General features: G+C 41.3%; 1 protein-coding gene across 5 annotated transcripts in view; it reads right to left on the bottom strand.

Moving 5' to 3' along the window:
* The window catches only part of SPAG9 (sperm associated antigen 9), a 111108-nt gene that overhangs the window by 10423 nt on the left and 81140 nt on the right, over window positions 1–19545 (bottom strand). For all 5 annotated transcript variants that reach the window (XM_044419965.1, XM_044419967.1, XM_044419969.1 and 2 more), the window contains 11 exons: window positions 17005–17100; window positions 16494–16661; window positions 15185–15356; window positions 14270–14494; window positions 13277–13472; window positions 11448–11570; window positions 7419–7499; window positions 6435–6502; window positions 5382–5530; window positions 2991–3162; window positions 1333–1446 (listed from right to left, as the gene is read on the bottom strand). In XM_044419965.1, the coding sequence (XP_044275900.1) occupies window positions 1333–1446; window positions 2991–3162; window positions 5382–5530; window positions 6435–6502; window positions 7419–7499; window positions 11448–11570; window positions 13277–13472; window positions 14270–14494; window positions 15185–15356; window positions 16494–16661; window positions 17005–17100 (1564 nt within the window). The remainder of the gene's footprint in view (window positions 1–1332; window positions 1447–2990; window positions 3163–5381; window positions 5531–6434; window positions 6503–7418; window positions 7500–11447; window positions 11571–13276; window positions 13473–14269; window positions 14495–15184; window positions 15357–16493; window positions 16662–17004; window positions 17101–19545) is intronic.

The raw sequence follows: 19545 nt of genomic DNA, 5'->3' as shown, positions 1-19545 counted from the left end.
GTATTTTTTTAAGTGGGCATAATGTTAAATACAGTGGTACCTTGTCTCATGAACTTAATCCATTCCACGACTCTGGTTGTGACCCAAATTGGTTGTGACCCAAGTCAAATTTCTCCATAAGATTCAATGTAAATAAAGTTAATCTGTTTTGGCCCCTCCGAATGTGGTTGTAAGCCGATTTTTGGTTGCGAGCCAAGTTAAATTTCCCCATAAGATTCAATGTAAATAAGGTTAATCTGTTCTGTAACTATTATTTTAATCAGAAAAATTTTAAACAAAATGACAAAGAACAACAAAGTAACAAAATACTGTACAGTACAGTGGAGAACACTAACCTAGGTGGGGGGGAGGTTATTGTTTTGAGGGAGAGTTCCCCTCCATAAGGACATTGGGGAGATCTCTTTCAGGGGTTTCCTCTCTTCTTTGTCTCTTAGCTGCAGGGCCAATTTTGGTGAAAAATCTGTCTATAGTCACTTGTTTTTTCCTGCATTGCATAACCCTCCGGAAATGAGAGACCACGTTATTGTTCATCAGATTCAACACTCAGTTCATTAGTTATGTTGTGGTGGTGCTTCTCAAAGAAATCCTGGCATTCATTCCATTTTTTCGTAATGGATTGTATCACTGCTAACCTCCTCGTCTTCCTCAGTGGAATCCTCCTCAACAAGTGCCTTCTACTGCTCACTCTGAAGTTCAGCAAGTTCTTCTGTTGTCAGCTCCTCTATGTCTTCCCTGCATGAACGCAACTGCGATCGTGGGCATCTCCTCACTTGGGCGGGTGGGAAGATGGCCGCAATCTTGGTTGCCACCCAATGTGGAGTTTGCGACCCAAGTCAAATTTTTCATGAAATTTTTGTTCGTGACCCAATTTGTTGAACCAAGGCATTCATGAGCCAAGGCACCACTGTATATTATTAGAAGGTTGTGTCTAGTTTGGTCCTGAATCACTGAGTAATCTGCCTCTTGTGTTTTGAATAGGAAATCTTCATGGGCTTTGATTGTTGTAATTGAACATTATGGGCCGTACCCAACTGTATCTTTCAATTAGGACAAATGCCATTGCACCAGTGGAAACTAGCCTCAAAACTGATCACAAGGAGAAAATCCAAATAAAAGTATGTTTTTCCAAGTGTAATGCACAATCAGTCATGACCCTGGCCACATTTATCTAGGAGCAAGTCCACTGAACTCAGTCCCAGTAAACTCTAGATTTAGGCCATATAGAAACATGAAGTTCCTGGAGAACACCAAACTATGGCCTGCACTAGAGTTTGTTTTTAATAGAAGAACGCTGACATTCTAGAATAACTAATCTGTTGTTACTCTACTTACTTTCTGTTAATGGTATGGATATGATGACTCCATTTCCTGTCCCGACCCACAGTCGATTACATGATACCATAAGAGCTGTGATTCTCACAAATGAAAATCCCAACTTTCCAGTACCTGAAACAAGCAGAGCAGCATTCTGTTTTATTTATTGATTGCATTTATCATCTGCCCAGAAAGTTACGTTCCCTAGGCAGATTACAAGCAGTTAAAATATAAAATGACAAATATAAAAATACAATTATTTAAAAGAATAAAATAAAATGCAATGTGGAACATAAGAAATTAAGAGCAAACATTTCTATGGGAAGCTTCTATCATATCTTTACTCCCAATTCCATGTTTGGTAAATGCAAATACAAAAAACAAAAACGAGGGGAACATTCTTATTTTAAAGAATACAGTTCTGTAAATCCTCAAATGATTTTCCAGCTATTTCGAAAACAAGGGGAAACAATGTCCATTATAAAATCAGAGTGTCCATTATATTCACAGAAGGGTTAATTGTGTTAATGGATGGAACATAAATCCAGAGGAAGGTCCCACTGGAGCAGAAGGGTGTTCTTTGCCTGCTTCCACTTGCACCCTGCAGCTTCATGCACTGCCTCATTCAAAAAATGCTCATGGGGCAGAGAGGGCTGCAGGGGGATCAGCCAAGGGCACATCCCTTTCTCCCACAAAAAGAGTCCTGTCAACAGAACTCTGCTGACAGGTAGTCTGCTGTCAAGCTAGGATGTCCCCCAGGCTCAAACTCTGTATTTGAGATTCCCTGCTAGTCTAACTGGGGAGTTGGGTGTGCATACTCCCTTAAGTCCCTGGAGCTTAGTAAATACTCTGAATTGATGCAGCAAATGTTCACAATGTCCAACGTAACTGTAGAAAATTGCAAAAACTAAATGAATTACCTAAAGTGGATACTACTGGTCTTGCAATTGCCTGGATTACAGTCTATCTGTTGATTACAGATCAGAATCTGTGCTTGCCTTCACTTGTTTGTGATGTTCAATATTCATGATAACATACTTCATGCTCTGCCTTTCGTTACAATTCATACTAGAATCCCACCCACATCTCCCAAAATGTGCTTCTAATTTCTGAAACATGTCTGCTATTCATGAAGTGATAATTTAAATTCAAGAATGTCTCCACATCGGCAACTATCACTGAACATTTTTTATTCAGAAAAGGACATATCTTTTAAAGGCTGTAATAAAGATATATAAAAGGAAAGCCTCAACTTCAACAGTAAAATCAAGTTTGTATGCTTTTGCCCATTCAAGTAAGGTATAGACTTCCTTTTTGTCTCTTCACTCAATGAGAATTTCTCTTTATTATAAAAGAGCTTTCTAAAGTAAAGGTCTTTACTCATTGCATTGATACTATAGAAATGTTCTAATAATAATAATAATAATAATAATAATAATAATAATAATAATACTATGGCCAGTGACCTTCTTAGCATCTCCCCCTCTTGTATCTTAATACCGCTTTTAGATTCCACTTCCAACATTTTCCTTAAAGAGAACCACTCACAACCACTGTGCCTCATTCCCATATTTAGTCTGATTATGTGGTAACAGCACTGCTGTTTGCCCATGGAATGCTTCATATCTATAAGAAAAGAAGATGACAACTTGTCTGCTCCAAGGCCAGTGACTTACCAAGCATTTTGCTCACATAGGGCTCAATGTCGACATCTTGGAGATGTTGGTAAGTGTGTGCGTGATACAGACGAAGCGTGGAATCTAAGCGAATCGACACCCACACACCATCTCCCACCCAAGCCAACTGTCTCACTTGGCTCTCCTTCCTTGGATGAGCATCGAATGATTTCTAAAAAAAGTAATGGTTTGATTAGAGCTTCATTATAAATTACTTCTCCCTGCCTCTGTTTATACTTTTCACAATAGACATTGGAGGGGGGGGGGTGTCAAAAAGCATCATAACATGACTTACAGATTTATTTCCTCCAAGTTAAAAAAGAGTCCATAAAATATCTTCAGTCAGGTCATTTGTTTTATTTTTGTTCTGGTTCTTGTTTGTATTTGTTTTTATTGGGATCTTGTATTTATCAGTTTGTTTAGTCATTTTGTAAATTGTTCTGCTCAGTTTTACTTACTGCATTATGTGAATGTTTTATTGATTGTTACTCTGTTTTAATATATTGTATTATGTTTGGATTTTATTGAGTGTAAACTGTTCAGAGAGGCAAAATGGCTGAGTGAACAGTATACATAAATAAGAATGGGAAGAACCGCTTTATTTTTAAGTTATTTTAGAAACCCTATAGTTGTTGCTCAAATGGACCTGATTTTAGCTACTTCCCAGAGTTCTGACTGCCTTCTGAAACAGCTACCTTTGAAAGGCTTGTTATCATGCCTATAATTTTATACCTGGATATTTAGCATTCACTGATATTCTCTCTATGCCATGAAACCGAATTTCCCATTAAAGCCCCATCTTTAAACTAGTTCTCTTCCAAAACTCTCCTAAACCTAGATCTAGGACCTGAGTGGAGGCAGAACTGGAATAGGAGCTCCCCATCTTGGCCATCCTCTAAAGCAGCAATCTTATCACAATAGTCCGGCTGTCTTATTATACCTGTTTCCTTTTACTGCCACCATGGATGGAAGGCGATGAAGAAGAGCCGGCTATAACTGTTGTGTACCAATGATGATCACTGCCTGGTATTTTGTTACAGATAGGCAGAGATGGTTGAGGAAGCTGAACTGATGGGCAGATTGTTTGGTTGGTGATGGATCAGGTAGCTTTTTCAGAATGATATTCTGAAAGAAATTCACCAGAAAGGGATAGTGGAGGTAGAGCAACAACCTCATTAAATCTGGCAGGGCAGAACAGCAACACTGAACTTCTGCTGGTTTGGCCATCACATGCAAAGAGGTTGATTTAGGGTTTCTGAAGTGTGGAGAGAGGGAGAGCTGACATAAATAGCAGAATGGATAGTTGGCATCCTATTATAGTAACGCCCTCTAGGCAGTGAATGGTTCTCGTAACAGTGTGGAGAAGATTGGCAGTAGCAGGACTACCTGTGGCAGTCCTGTAGCATGTCACAGACATACAGAAGAAATCCCCTAAAGGGGGTAAGGATGCCGGTGTGGTGCAATGGTACTGAGGCAATCTAGACTTTGCAGGGGATAGCTTGAAGCAGATAATACAGCTCTGATGAGAACCATTTCTGTAATACTGAACAGAGGCCTTGGGAATCATCCAGGCAGTTATAATAGAAACATAGAAACAGAGCGAGTCAGAAGGGGCCTCCCGGGCCATCTAGTCTGACCTCATAATCACATGGAAAGTGCAGTTCTTCCTGGCTTGGCACTGATGGATACACTAGCATTTGTCGCACCATCCGAGCCAAGGAAGGCTGGATGAGGGCTGAAGTGAGTTCAGCTTTTATGTAAGATTTTACTTGAAGAGGCTTCCTTCAAATAAAATGGTGGTCGAGGCGGAATGCAGGGGATGGTTTTGTGTGGCGGTGTCGGCTGCCTTCAGTCTGTGCTCGCAAGGAGGGCTCAAAGAAGTGCTGCTTGTTCCTCCTGGCCTGCTTGATGAAGGCCTTGCAGTAGCATTAATAATCCTCCCTCTGGCTCTATCTAAGAAACAGCAAACCATGTGCAGGTTTGTCGGTCCATTTTCTGAAGATGGCCTTAGGAGTCCATATGCTCCTGAGACTAGAAAGTGGGGGGTGGGGGGAGATCTCAGAAAAGAAAGGAAAGGAAGAACGAAGAAAGAAGTTCTGTTCAGCATCCCAACAAGGACAAGAAGCCTTTGTTTTTGCAATATAAGCTGTTAGGCAGGAGAACGTTCCAAACGCTGTTAGTTGCTGTGGAGGATGAAAAGGAACTGAGGCGCCATTCCTGGAACATGCATTGAAGGGTGGGCAGGACTCCCACCTACAACTCTGTTTAGCTCAAGAATGTTCTGCATGACTGTTCTATGTGGGCACAAAATCCACATGTGAGAGTCAGAGAGACCATGAAGCAGCAGCATTTTAGGGAAACAAGTCTGATGATATATTTGTTTTAACTTGCCTCTATTTTCATGGCTTTTGGCTGAACCACATAGATCTTGTTTCTGTAGCCACACCAGACTTTATCATGTACCACAGTCATACACCGAATTGAATGATGCGGTCGTCCCAGATCTAGGAGGTGATAGTTTGTCAAATCCCACTGTCCATCTTTAAAAAATAAAATGAAGAAACTGAGGGGTTAGGAAAACTCATTTGCAAATATTAGTTTGTTTGCATGTTATATCTTAATTATATGTGGCTATGTTTCTGCTTGGTTTTCAGCTCCTGCAGGCTCACTTATAACATAGATACAAAGAACTGCAGGGGTAGAAGGTGCATCAAAGGTCATCTTGTTAATCTCCCTGACAGCACATAAGTCCAGTACCAGGAGACACCACTGTTTATTTTTCTTTGACAATTCAATTAAGAAGGTCAAAAGAAAAGTGATTACTTAATTACATTAAGAAGGTCAAAGTAAATTTCTTCTTACTTTGAAGAAATGTTAAGTAGTGCATTGTATACTGTCGCTGAACTGCTAAGATTAGCAAAATAAATCCCAAAATAGGACCAGCATTAAAGAGCATTAAATGTCCATGTTTAAAGACCAAGATGACTTGTAAGGCAGTAATTCAAGTATGTTAAAAAAGCAACAACAAAGAAGATCTTGTCCCATTCAGTTATTCTTCAGCACTATGGTACAACAACTCCTAAAAGGGGGGTCCTCACAGGCCAGTGAGAATCGCCAGTGCTCTATCGTCAGTGCACATCAGAGCATCAAACAGCACCAGGATGCTGAAAGGACTCTAAGTATGAAAGCCTACAACAGGTCTTCTCTTTCGCAAAGGTGAACTGGTTCTTGATAACGTCCATTTAAAAGCAGACCTCATGAGGAAACAGGTGGAATGAAGGGGAAACCTTCATTATTAAGTCAATATTATCTCAAGAATTATAAAATTTCCCCTGGAACAGGCAATCTCTGGGAGTAAGGTAGGTCTGCAATGTCTACCTCTTTCAAATGCAGGTCAGAAATAAAAATACATGGGTAGTCCACTTGTCCAAGTAGAATGCTTACCTACTCCTCTGTGAAATATTGCTAAAGTTCCATCTGCCAGTGCAACTAAGACTATTCCTTTTACATGTCTGGACAGGAGAAAGAAGCAAATACTTTACTGTGAGGACCTGAACGCAAAGTGCACATTAAGTCTTCTCAGTTCTTTGTCTGCACACATCCCAGCCATGCCAGTGCCTTCTTCCCCTTTAAGTAACAAATCACCCGAATGCAGTTTCTGCCATCTATCCAAGATGCAAATGGGAGTCTAACAAAATGGTTACCATTAAATAATAGAATATAATAATAGTGATTACTATTTGCATATAATAATCAGAAATCATGATTACTTTATTGAATCAATTATTTCCAGAGTACCTCTCATATTTCAAGTATCTAAAACTATTTGATTGGGCAAGTACAAAAGAACCCAAATCCACTGTTTCACAATGGGAGAAATTTAACTTCTAGTGTTGCAATATGAAATATGCTCGACCATAAACAGGCTCCCATGTTCCATAGCTTAAGCTATGATTTATATTACACCAAGCAAGAGTTCAAGCAAACAAAATCAGGCAAAGTGCATGTGCCACAAAGGCCTGCTCAGCGCAGCCCCCGGGCTGGGGCCTATTCAACATCACTTGATGACTGTGATAGAGGAGACTGGTGCCCGGATGTCCCTCTCTGTCTGCAGACCTTTCCTGCTGAGAGCATGTGAGAATTTGCTTGTACCAATTTTAACCTACAGAAGATATAAAATCTCTGCTACAAACTTTTTTTAGAAAAATCTTCAGGTCACATTCATGACTGGAAAAGTCTACAACCTTTTTATTTCATCAGTGACTTAAAACCAGCTCTTCTCATTCTCTTCTTCAAAAAACTAAAAAAAATTAACAAAAATAAAATACCTGCATCTTGCAGAAGATAGCTTTCAGAATAATTCATTTTCCACTCAAACTAGCTCTAATGTAAATGTCATGATAGTATAAATATTTTCTAGCAACTTACACGATACTGAGAATAGAATCTTTAAGTTTAATTGCGTGAACACATTTTCTCCACTGAGCCACTGAAGAATGAACATATAAGCTGCAACAACAAAGTCAGAATTAATTAAAAAGCCAGCATCTCTAAACCCATGTTGGTATTTAAAATGATAATCTGGGTGCCAACTTTGACAGAAGGGTGACGGTGTAAATTAGGTAACTGAACATGTATGTTCATGTCTGTACAAGTTTAGGCATATAAAAGACCTACAATCCCCAACATGTCCCAGTCAGTGTATCTGTCTAAACCTGCACAGGTTTGCACCCTACATAAATGTATAGCTCCTAGCTTGAAAATAACAATCATAACAAACAATATAAGAAATTGCTTGGTCTGTTTCAGGTTTTCCCAGCAGCATCTAATTCTTCACAGCTTTGCCCTCGTGGCTGAAGACCTGCGTACTTCTATGACTGCCTCCTCCTTGTAGACAGCAGCACTGAGATTAACTCTGCAAGTCCTACTCCAGGTGCTGCTTGCCAAAGACAGCAACTAGGAAGAGGGCCTTTGTGGTGCCAGTTTATGGGGTGCCCTCCCCAGGGAGGTTTCTCCTGGCTCCAACCCCCATCCCCACCCTCTTTGGTGCTCAGCTTAGCACTGCTGCTGGAATACTTCCATTCTTTCAAGACTTTTTTGTAACCTGAAACTGATTTCATTTGCTATTCTTCTAACCACCTGTATATTTTATTATAGCTTTGTTTCTTCTGTTTAATTTGGCATGAAGAAGTCCAAGTGGGTTATGGCAAGATGTTGAGCTGAAAGAAAAGGAAAGCTCATGTGACCTAGATTACAGTACTAGGCTTGAAATTGTGAGACTCTTCCCCAGTTCTGTTCAGTGCCTGAACATGAGAGAGTTTCTTAGAATGTGCAAAAATAGAGAGCCACCCCAACCCAGCTTGGAACAAGTCAAAGAAAGGCAAATGAAAGCACTAGAGTAAACTAGGATCTGCAGCTATCTAGGTTTTGTGTATGTCATTCATTAGGTTAATTGTGGTTTCATTGTGGTTTGGAGGTCTCTATCACAACAAATCTGAAGGAAACTTCATGGAAAATGTCCAGTCTTCCACTTTCCATTTGGCATAAAGGAGGTTTCCAACAGTGGAAGCACACAAGCTAACCTTTTAAGAACCAGTGTGGTGTGGTGCTTGACATGTTGGACTGGGGACCAGGGAGAACCAGATTCCAGTCTCCTCTCAGCCATGGAGCTCACTGGCTGACTTTCGGCTAGTCATGGACTCTTAGCCTAACTTGTTTCACAGATTTGTTGTTCTGAGGATAAAATGGAATGGAGGAGAACTATGTAAGGTGTGTCAGGTTCCTCACAAAAGGTGGGGTATAAAAGCAATATAATAACAATAACACACCACCTTAATGTCTAGGGAGAGACTGAGTATAATAGCAGGTAGAGCATGCCATTGCATTTGTTTCCAAAAGCTGTACAAGTATTGCGCCAAAGGCATAGATTAAGGCAGGGTTCTAGGTTTTGTATTTTTTTAATGCCCACCATCTTGTGGTTGACTGTTTTACACCATTTCACACAGCCCTTCTCTGTTGTTTTGTGTAAACATACAGTAGAGTGTTTTAGAAGACAACACATTCTGGACTATTTCTGCTGGATGCCTAAGTTCCAGAAAATATCTCTTTCACATGGCTATGCTGCAGAAACTGAATGAGTAGGGTGTTGACATCTTTAGGAATAATGACTCCTAAAAAAAGTACTGCAAGAGTATCTACAAGGAGTACCTTCAAATTCTTGCCAAAGGATTAAAAATTCTGGGCAATACTGGTGGCATTTAGCCCACAATGACTGAACTAACTCGTCAAAAGGGGACAGAAATGTCAATTCTCTGATGAAGGCTTTAGTTTCATGGAAAACAGATACACTTTTCAATGTGATCTCCTGCACCACTGACTATAGGCCTAAAGCAGAAATGGCCTTTGAAAGTAAAAGCAGAAAACCATTGTTACTTATCAAATCAGGAATTAGATACTTCATCTAGCAGGCCATGATCTGACTACTCTGTTTTCCTTCTGGAACAGATGGGTTTCTTAGGTAGAAATTGCGAGCCATAAGGGATTGGACTAATTATCCTCCTCGTCTTCCCTACTTCACAAGCTGTTATGATGAATAAGCCACCTGTGTGCTCATCACAGACAAGGGTCAGGAGACACAATGGCAGACTCCTGGGAAGAATGGATAAGGACTGCCAGCCTGCTTGGCTGAAGACTTACATTGAGATGAAGTCTTGCATTTAATTCTTTTGTTCCATTTACCCTGAACGAGGAGAAGATGAAGAATCCTTCCCTGCTCTGTTTAAGAATGACTGATCTGATTTTGTTGGAGGAGCTGCTCCCTTAAATAAAGGATTACAGCTTGGTTTCTTTTTTGTGGAAACAAATTGTCCAGAATAAATTTAGGAAAACCCTGGGTACCCATTAGAGGAAGGTAGCCCAGAAGATTCCGGTGTCTGAGCATGAGAGAAATGGAAAATTGGAGAGGATTCCCTGTTAAAGTCATAAATAAGGTTAATTCTCCATGCCCTACTTTGTGCTGCCATCTGATGGCCCAAGCCTGAAATGCAACAAGTATCATCCTCGGAAGATGGTGCTGCTGTTTTGGTGTGGAGACTATGGAATCCGGTTACGAACGCTCTGGTTCCCGCCCTCCCACTGCTGCGCTCTCTCCCTGTTTCACCAGTGGAAGGTTCTGAGTGCAGATGCAGCCCCTGGAGCTGCTCTCTGCAAGAACGGCTTGCGAGGCAGCAACAGCTGGCATGCACTGTATGGCCCCCAAGCTGCATGGGCAAGAGGTCTCTGCTCAAGCCACGGGTGGATGTATGCAGTGAGCACTCATGGAAGGAGACCCTGTAGCAGATGGGGCTTCAAAGGAAACCCTCTTTCCTTCGACAGACTGGAAGTAGCATATTTCCCCATGGCTCAAAAGCAGGATGAAATGACAACCATGAGAGAAAAACGTTTGTTGTTTAAATAGCAACAGGAGACAGAGAAAATGGAAAGAATGTGAAGAGGAGCTGGAAGTGACAGGACAACAGTGTTAAAGGTTGTGCTCGAGAACAGAGGAGCTGAAGTAGTATGCTCAGTCCTGCGCAAAAGGCAGGAAGAACAAAGGAAAGCCTTGCGGTTCCAATCCTAGCACTGAAATCTAGGTCTCATGGGACATTCCTTCCCTAGACAAGGGAGGCAGTCATCTTACTGTTGGATTCCTTCTTCACACCAGATCCAGAATTGTATTACTCCATTTTATTCCATTATTTCATTTCTTTTCTCACTATCAAAACAAAGTTCAAGTAGTATGCCAAATCAAGAGTACTTTCACTCACAGCATACCAAAATCTCACTCTCAAATACCAGCTGTACTTAGTTGTATCTCACATCATCAACTGCATAAGCAAAGCACTGGGTGCCAGAACTGAACACTGACTATTGACAAGCCCCAGTTAATGTTAAACAACTGAAACCCCCATCTGAAGTAGTGATGTGGGAGGAATCTGTTTGGGGGTGAGAGTCCACCAGGTTCCCTGTGCTCAGCTCCCTGGAGTCTGGGTACCTAGGAGAGCTCCCAGTGTTTGTGCAAGCAGCACCCCTCTCCTGTGCCCAGCACTGCTGCCACTGTCTTCACTGGGTGGGGAGAAGGCTGGCCACTGGGAATGGCCCTATTCCGTGTCCTACAGCCGCTCTTTGGGCAGCTGCATGTGATGGGGAAGGTCGTTGTTTGCACAGCTGTTCACGGACTTCCCCTTGGCTTGCTTTGCTCTGCAGAACTGGGCTGAGCACAACAGAAAGCCCACAAATGCCAGAGGGATGAATGCCAAAAGGGTTCATCCCAACCCTAATTTGAAGTTATAGTTTAGAGCAGATTCCAACGTTGACATTTCATTTTTAATTTAACAGTCTTGGTAAAGGAGAAAGTGCACTAATAGTTAAAATATTTCTGCTAGCAAAATAGCTTAGAATTAAAACTCTTGGATTTACCATCCATTCTGTGCTCCAAGCCACATAGTAGGTAAAAGGCTGCTCATTTTCTGTGCTTCTTCTCTTACGAGATCCTGCTCATTTGGCAATACAGCAACATCTTTATACAAGTCTGATTCATTGCTGAGAGAAGAGGAGAAATCAAGTAATTTTCTACTGTAAAAGCAAATAATGTTCAATTACCCTTTAGTCTTCACATCCTAAACTATTCCAGACTAAGTAATATTCCAGGCTACCACACCAAAGTTCCCCACCCCACAACAAGAATCTGTAAAGACTTTTAACTCTAGGACTGAAGATTAGAATAAAAATGTATTTTATCTGCATCCTACCCTTCCTCAAACGAAATAACAGTGGTATATTCCACCCTTTACCAAATATGAGTATCTTCACAACCAGCCTGCAAGGTAGGTTTGGCTGGAAAACATGGGGTGGGGAGCATTTATCTTTTTGCAGACCACATGTGTGCATTTAAAACAAGTCCTTCCGTTGTACAAATTGTATTGGTGATTTTCTGAATCTTGGTACTGCTGCTGGACTGTACTTTGGTTATTACTCTAGTATTACACTTTTTAAACTTAACATTTTATATTATGTTTCACTAAGTTTTTGCAGTTTATGTTGATTGTAATCACCAGAGAGTTTTGGCTAACGGGTGGTATAGAAATGAAGTCAATCGATCAATCTTTCTTCCACAATCAGGGAAAAGATGGATGAGCCTCAAATAACAGAGAAAGGAAATTAAATGTAAATAAGAATCTAGCAATTGAACGAAACAAAAGACAGCTTTCACAGTCCAGCCAAACTAATTTGTTGACTCAGACAGGTGTGCTTTCTAAGAGCCAAGCTGAATATTAAAAAAAAAAAAAAGCAGAAGAACTCTATTCTGCCTCTCTCTTCTTTTAAAGCAAAGGTGGACAACTTCTGGACATCAAGATGTTTTGGCCTACAGTTCCCATTATCCATCATCAATAGCTATGCTGGCTATGGCTGTAAGACAAAAAACCTGACTGACTACAAGTTGCTCATCCCTGTATCAAAGCCTCTTTGAGCATGCACAATCGATAGTAAAAAGGAGGGAAGGAAAAATACATCCTAAAGTAGTCCTTCACAAAGATTTAAAATGCATTTGAAAGCTGGCAAAGAGTAAAGTTGCTTAAAGGTATGTTTTGAAAAGAGAAAACCGCAGACAGGAAAAGAACAAGCGTCCCATCTCTCCACAGCTTCTCTGCTATGAAGCTCATCCTCCCTAACTAGATTTTAATGCAACAGGAAAATCAACAGCTTAGATGCATGTACACATGTGGGATGCTTTAGCTGTAATGCTCACACTACCACACTCCACCTTCTCTAGTTTTGGCTGCAGCCATTTTACCACGAAATGCTGTGTATGAAATTTATCACCTTGTTTGCATTCTAGTCTTTCTGCAACAATTTAATCCACCTGAAGGTAACTGAATATTCTCTCTTAAAACAATCTACTGCCTTAATGCATTACAATCACCAGCAAAACTGGAATATCAAATAAACCCTTGTTTACCCAATAATTACACAAAGATTTCCCTATAAAGACTGCATTACAATCTGATAAACTTGAAGGGAATTACTTAAGTCATTAACCAGTAAAATGTGTTGAAATGTGTTATTGGAATATGACTTGTATCAAATAGTTCATACATTCATAAACATGCTATGCAATGTATCCTTAAAAAATGAAAGCACAAAATACTGCATCAATACAATATAAATACATTTCTATTAAAAATGAGTTGTAATCTACTTCTGTCATGAAAAAGCACTTTGCCTTGTTGATGCAAAATCAGGCATACCTCGGCGGGAATGCTGGCGAACCCTCCACCGTATCTTGGACTCCCAAAGGGTCTGTGAAGACATGCTCTGTGTAAACGCCAGTCTGGGTCGTATCTGCTGTTTCTTCTCCTGAGCCAGCATTGACTTCTGTTGCCTCAGTTGCTTCTTCTGCTGTCTGAACGTTCTCATCCACTGCATCGTTTTCAGTTGCAGCATCTGAAGCACATTTTTCAGTAACAGGAGAACTTGAATGAAGCATGTATGCTGATTAGTCAGTCCTATAACTTTCCTATAACTTTCCATTCTCTTTTCTTTATTAAGAAACCCTGCTTAAACTGACAGAGGATACAAACAGCAGTTCTGTGTTTGCTATGCAGTTCCTCTGTATGCCTGCTCCATCCTTGCTGCAAATAAGGCAGCTTTCTGTAACAAATCCACATACTTCATTGTTGAATTCAAGTAGGCTAAATGCAAGTTGCTATCTGCTGTTAGTGGGGTACTTTTCCGTGCTCTACATGTATAGGAAAGAACAGCCTTGACTGACAAAATCTATAATGCTCTCTGTAGATGCTCTAAACTCATAAAGCAGGGTCTTCCTTATTTTTCAAGTGGGAACCACTTGGGTGTGTGCATGAGCACATGGGTGTGTGCCTGAGCATGAGAGAGTGAGAGAGCGAGCCACAGTGTGCTTGCCCTGTCCTCCCTTTCCCCATTTCTTGGTCACCACATCCAATAGCTAATGCCACAAAGGAAGAATGGGGCCACAGCAGTCCTGTATTTCCTCGCTAGAAATTCCCTGCCTCTGATGGAGTTTCTCCCACACTCCAGTCCTCAGGCTGGAGAAGGGGAGAATTCTAGTGGCAGCCAGGAGCATGATAATACTTGAGGAATGCAGGTCATACACGCTCCTGGCTAATACACTGAATACGGTGTTAGCAATGACCTAGCAGTTTGGTATGCTGAAACCAGCCTATGTTGTGGGGAGGGGGAGGAACAGTGAACAGCTTCAGTACCTGGCTGTTTGTTTGTCTCAGGGGAGGCACCATTGGCACTGTGAGTAAAAGGTCCTGTAATACCCTCTGCCGTACAGCCAACTACTGTGATTCCTCCTAACAGACTGTCTGTTTCTGCTGAGCTGTTGCTATTCATACTGCCAGACAAGGATGACTTGTCCACCACACCCGAGTCGGGTTCTTGGGAGCTTTCTTCTCCAGTTGGATAATCTGTTTCCCGAGCCCCTGAAACAAAACAAATATTAGATTCCAGTTCAGTATCTGAGATGTAACTAGCATCTCAGTGCTCTTTTGGGACTGGGGGCCATTGCAAACCACTTACAATTTGCACTATATGAACCAAATAAAAGTTATGAGAAATCAAGCATGATTTCACACAGCTTGCCCAACAGAACTTTCAGTGAGATATTAAAAAAAACAAATGTGAATTTGAAAAGTGGGGGCATTAGAGAAAAAGTAAGCACTACATCTAATTTTGATTTTTTTTTTCACTTTCTTATTTCCAATACTCAGTATATTACATCCCCTTTCATCTTAATTCCAAATGGATACGTATAGGATTGGCCTGTAAAGTAGATATGTAACAGCAAAATATTAAAGTGGTGATGATACAATAATTTATAGCACTGCTTTAACAGTGTTAAGGCTTCTGCCATCAGAGAACTGTCTCTATGTAAAAATAATGTAGCAACACCAAGGCCTGCAAAGACAATGTCAATGCTGTCAATGATTTCTTCTGAGCTAGGAGGACAACTGCTGACTTTTTTAAAATGCAGCCAGTAAATGCAAGAATTTTACATTTTAAACATCCTGGCCAGTTGAATCTGGTAGTAGCTGAGGAGCTGTGCAGCATCCCCATAACAGGTAGAAACAAATCTGTGATGACACAGGTAATTGCTTCTCTGCATCTCTTACCTGGCACGCTAGCTATACAAAGTACATGAGAATTGCAAACAATGAAACTGTCTAGGATGTTTCCTGGCTGGTTAGCATCTACAATGATAACTTTTGTAGCAGAGTGGGTGCTAGTACAGATCCAAACGAGGCTTGATAGCTCTTCCTGGCTTTTCAGCTCTTTCTGCTGGTCCTGTATAAGGAAAACCAAGACCAACCACATAAATTTAGTGCCGCATTACACTCTGTGTCATATTAAAGCATGCTAAATTCAACTCTGCTTTGTGATATGGATCACCTTTAGAATTACCAGATATGTTCACTAGGAACGCAAACCCAGATGGAAAGTACCCCTGCTGCACAGGCAGCAGGCTGTTTTCATGTGTAATATTGCCCACATGATTTCACAACCAGCCAAAACCTCAATCCAAACATGCTTTCAGAAATAATATTAATATTAATGATGCTGTGTTCCCTTCCTGCCTTTGTTCCACTTGCAAAAAACTCAAGAAAGCTTACAGGTTCCTCTTCTTCTCCACTTTATCCTTGCAACAACTATCCAGTGAGGTAGGTTAGCCGAGAATGACTGACAGGCCCAAAGTCATCCAGTGAGCTTCATGGCCAAGTGGGGACCAGAACCTGAGTCTCCCAAAACTCAGTCCAACACTCTACCCACTACACAACTAACCTGAACAGACATGATCTTTCTGGGGAAAAATGGATCACACCTTCACAATTTTACACATAGAGAGAGTTGTTTTCTTATCCAAATAAAAGACTGATCAACAAACATTTCTTGTGGAACCTAGAAACTGACTGGGGTGACCCAATGCAATGACATGCTGTGAAGGTGGGCAAATGAATCTCTGGTTCAAGCAGGCAGCACAGAAAGTGGTTCTAGACCTGACAGCAAACTAGCATGACTGACTGTGCCACAGCACATTAACTGCTCAAAACTTTTAGCCAAGGCCTATGTTCCCAGAGTGTCAGCTAGTTGTTGATCCTTTTTTGGTTGCACTGAGGGTGGACAGCACAGCAATGACACTTTTTATCTTCTGGCTACCAAACATGCTCCATCTCCTTCAGCCAAGTAATTGTGGCACCCAGAAAGGGGGGCTGCTAAATAATGGATTAAAGATTGGAATCCTACACAACACATTTTGATGACAGAACATCAATATCTAGAATTCATCAATTCATCACTGTGAGAACGGCCGAGCAGGTACCAGTATTTTTTAAATTTATGACCATACACTAAATACTTTTATTTTAAATTATGAATGCAATACTGAATCCTTCCATCTAACTGAAGTATAATCTTTAGCCTTACCTTGAGTTCTTGATCTAATCTGTCCAAACTACTCTGAGATGCACTCCTCTGTTTGCTGCTGTCTGCATCTACAGAGGTCACATCATTGTAGAACACACTAGCACCAACCACCGATCCACCATCTCTTGTCTTTCCACCAGATAAGTTCACTCCTACAGCACACCACAGCTTAAAAGACAAGGGATCTTTATAAAATACATGTTTGGTAAAACCAGGGTAATAATGAAATTAACTGTTCAGGGGACACAAAAAACTAAGACACCAATGCTATGTTGCAAAGACCTTTAGAGTAATACATGTATCTATATTTAAGAATTAGACATTCCTTTAAAAAATTCACCTGCAAGTTAAACTAAATCAGGCACTGCTCAGAACCAGTAAGATCTTCCAATAAAGGGAACATAATCTCTCCACGCAGAAAGTTTGGCTAATTTAAAATGTACAGCTCTAGTAACTTCCTTGTTTTGTTTTTTTTTTAAGAGGGAGACAGAGAAAAGGAAAACAGATCTACCTTCATGGATGTATCCTTTTCATCTAGTGGTCTCAGGTAAACAGGCACAGGTAAGTTTTTCATCTTGTTATCACTCTGACCACCACCATTTACAACCTAAAAGGAGGGAGATGATGGAAACTTGAACAGTTACAGTGAAGGTCCTTTTGATTTTTAGTCTGACAAAGGCACACAAACCCCCAGCTAGGGCTCATGTGATTTAGATTTGAATACTAGGCTTGGTGCTATCAGACTTTCAGGAATAAAACTCAAGGAATTCATTAGACAGAAAAACAGGAAGTTAAAAAAGGTAAGATCTCCACAAGCTGGAGCACAAGGAAGAAGGTGTCATTTAGGTATAGCATCTACCTATACACTGAATGTGAGCTGTTTGATTACTTAGCCTACCATTCAGATGGCTCAGTCACACAAGCTGAAAGAAACATTCATGGCAGTTCCCAAATGTTCTATTCTCCATTTGGCATGAGGAGGCATTCAAACCATGGGATGTTCAGAAGCTAATCTAGTCCACAGAGTTAGGTTAAGAGTGGCTGGGACCATAAGGGAGGAAGAACACACTGGAGTCCTCTTACTCCAAAAGGTTGGGGCAGAGGGAAGAGATATTCTGCCGAGGTGAAGATGTACACTGTCACGTTTAATAAAATTTGGGCAGGGTCCATGTAGCAGCCTCACATGTTTCTGAGAGGAGTATGTTGTCAAAGAACTCTGTGTCTGTGGCTACTGCCCTGGCAGAATGAGCTGCAACTTGGAGCAGTGGAAGGAAGCATTGTGTCTGATACGCCACTGCAGTGCCCGACAACACTAGGACTTCCCACCACAAGGAGGCAAGATGAAGGGAACTGAGTCAGTTGTCAGCCTGCCTGGAAGACTGTGCACAAAGAGTGTAAGCCTTGTACATCATACATCCAGCTTATGCCAGAGCCTCTCAGAGAAGAGGGAGGGATTGTGGCATTACGAGGGCAAGGTAATTCCTGAGGCCTGTGACAGTGTGTACTCCTGGTACAAAGGAAGGATTCACGTAGAGGGGTACTCTGACTTTATGGAATGCACAAAGGGGGCCCTTGGTGAAGAGCCCATTCAGTGCTGGTAACCGTACAACTGACCACAATTGGCATGAGGAAGTGAGAACCCTGAGTGATGCAGCTGAGTTCAAATGGAGGCCTCAAGGACTATCTGAAAGCTCCATGAGGAGAACCTGTGGGCAACTGGTGGGCTATGGATTGTCCTTCTACCTACAGCAGATATTTACTGAGTAGTTGGAGGCCTATCTTGGATAGGATGGAGGAGACTGCTGATGCTTCCTGGTGGAAAGTGATGGGTTTAAGGCCAGAGCTAAGGTATAATCTATAATCTGTACAGTTCTCAAACATTTTATATAAAAATATTCAAGATAGCTCAAGTGTTTTCAAACGGCAAAAATGCACATTAAGAACATTCCATGATAAGGTTGACTGAACATGAGGCTTGCCCACTCTTTCTACGGTTCAGTGTTAAACACGTCATTTGTGTTTAAACAGGGAAAATGGTGGTTTTTCAAAGATCGAGTTCCCCACTTAAATTATTTCTGTGTTCCATAGTAAAACAAATGCAACAGGTACAAGAAAATCACTCTGTAACCACTGTTCCTTGCATACCTTAGGAACTATCTTCAGTTCTTAACTCTGCATCCTGCAAAAATCTAACAACTCTCTCCTAAATATGCTTTCCTGTCCATTAAGACATGTACATGGGGCCCTGCTCCAGATTCCCTTGCCACAAAAGGAGAAAACCCTAACAGACCCTCAGAAAAGTTTTTTCAGCCGTAACTTCAGAATGATAAAATACAGCCTTGCATTCTTAAGGGCATAATATTAAGTTTCTTAATTTTGCCATGGCTTTTAAAATAATTTGTAACCTCTTCAGTGGCATTTTAATTTTTCATTCCTATTGGCTTCATGTAACACTTGGTTTCAGTCATGCACTTTAATTAGCTTTGTGTCTTAGAGCACACTCTTATGGCTGCTAGACACTGTCTAAACAGCTAAATACCAGGTCAGAGTCCCGGCTCCTGCCTTGGAATGCATTTCATGTAGCTGGGACCCCAACTGTGGATCACCCTCCCCGTAAAGCTTGAATGGTTCCTTTCACACCCACTGTGGCTCTGGAGTGGCAAGTACCACTCTGGCACTAGGAGGGTGTTCTGGGGAGTGGGAAGAAGATGCAGACTCTACTGGAACCCTGGTGGTGCCCCAGACCATCCTTCCATAGAGCAGGGAAAAAAGAGATGGCCTGCAAGGTGATGGGAATGTGACTGCCATCCCATGCTCAGTTGGATGACAGCCATCCTCCAAGTTCAGGCGGTCACAGGCATCTTATATGCAGGGCAGGCTGAAGAAGCAAAGACTGCTTCTATGCTGTTCCAGCCCTACAAAAGCAGCTGTCATTTGATTCCAGTTAACTAGCTGTGCCACTTCAGAAGAGAGGGGAGTTGAGGCACTGCCAAGGTATGATGTAACACCAACCTTTTCCCCTCCCTAGAACACCCCCAAGCCACTTCTCTGA

The sequence above is a fragment of the Varanus komodoensis genome, unplaced genomic scaffold (assembly GCF_004798865.1).
Source record: "Varanus komodoensis strain SLA01 unplaced genomic scaffold, ASM479886v1 scaffold11, whole genome shotgun sequence".
In the NCBI taxonomy this organism is placed as follows: domain Eukaryota; kingdom Metazoa; phylum Chordata; class Lepidosauria; order Squamata; family Varanidae; genus Varanus; species Varanus komodoensis.
The sequence above is the reverse complement of the archived record's forward strand: the minus strand, read 5'-3'. Positions and strand labels throughout refer to the sequence as shown.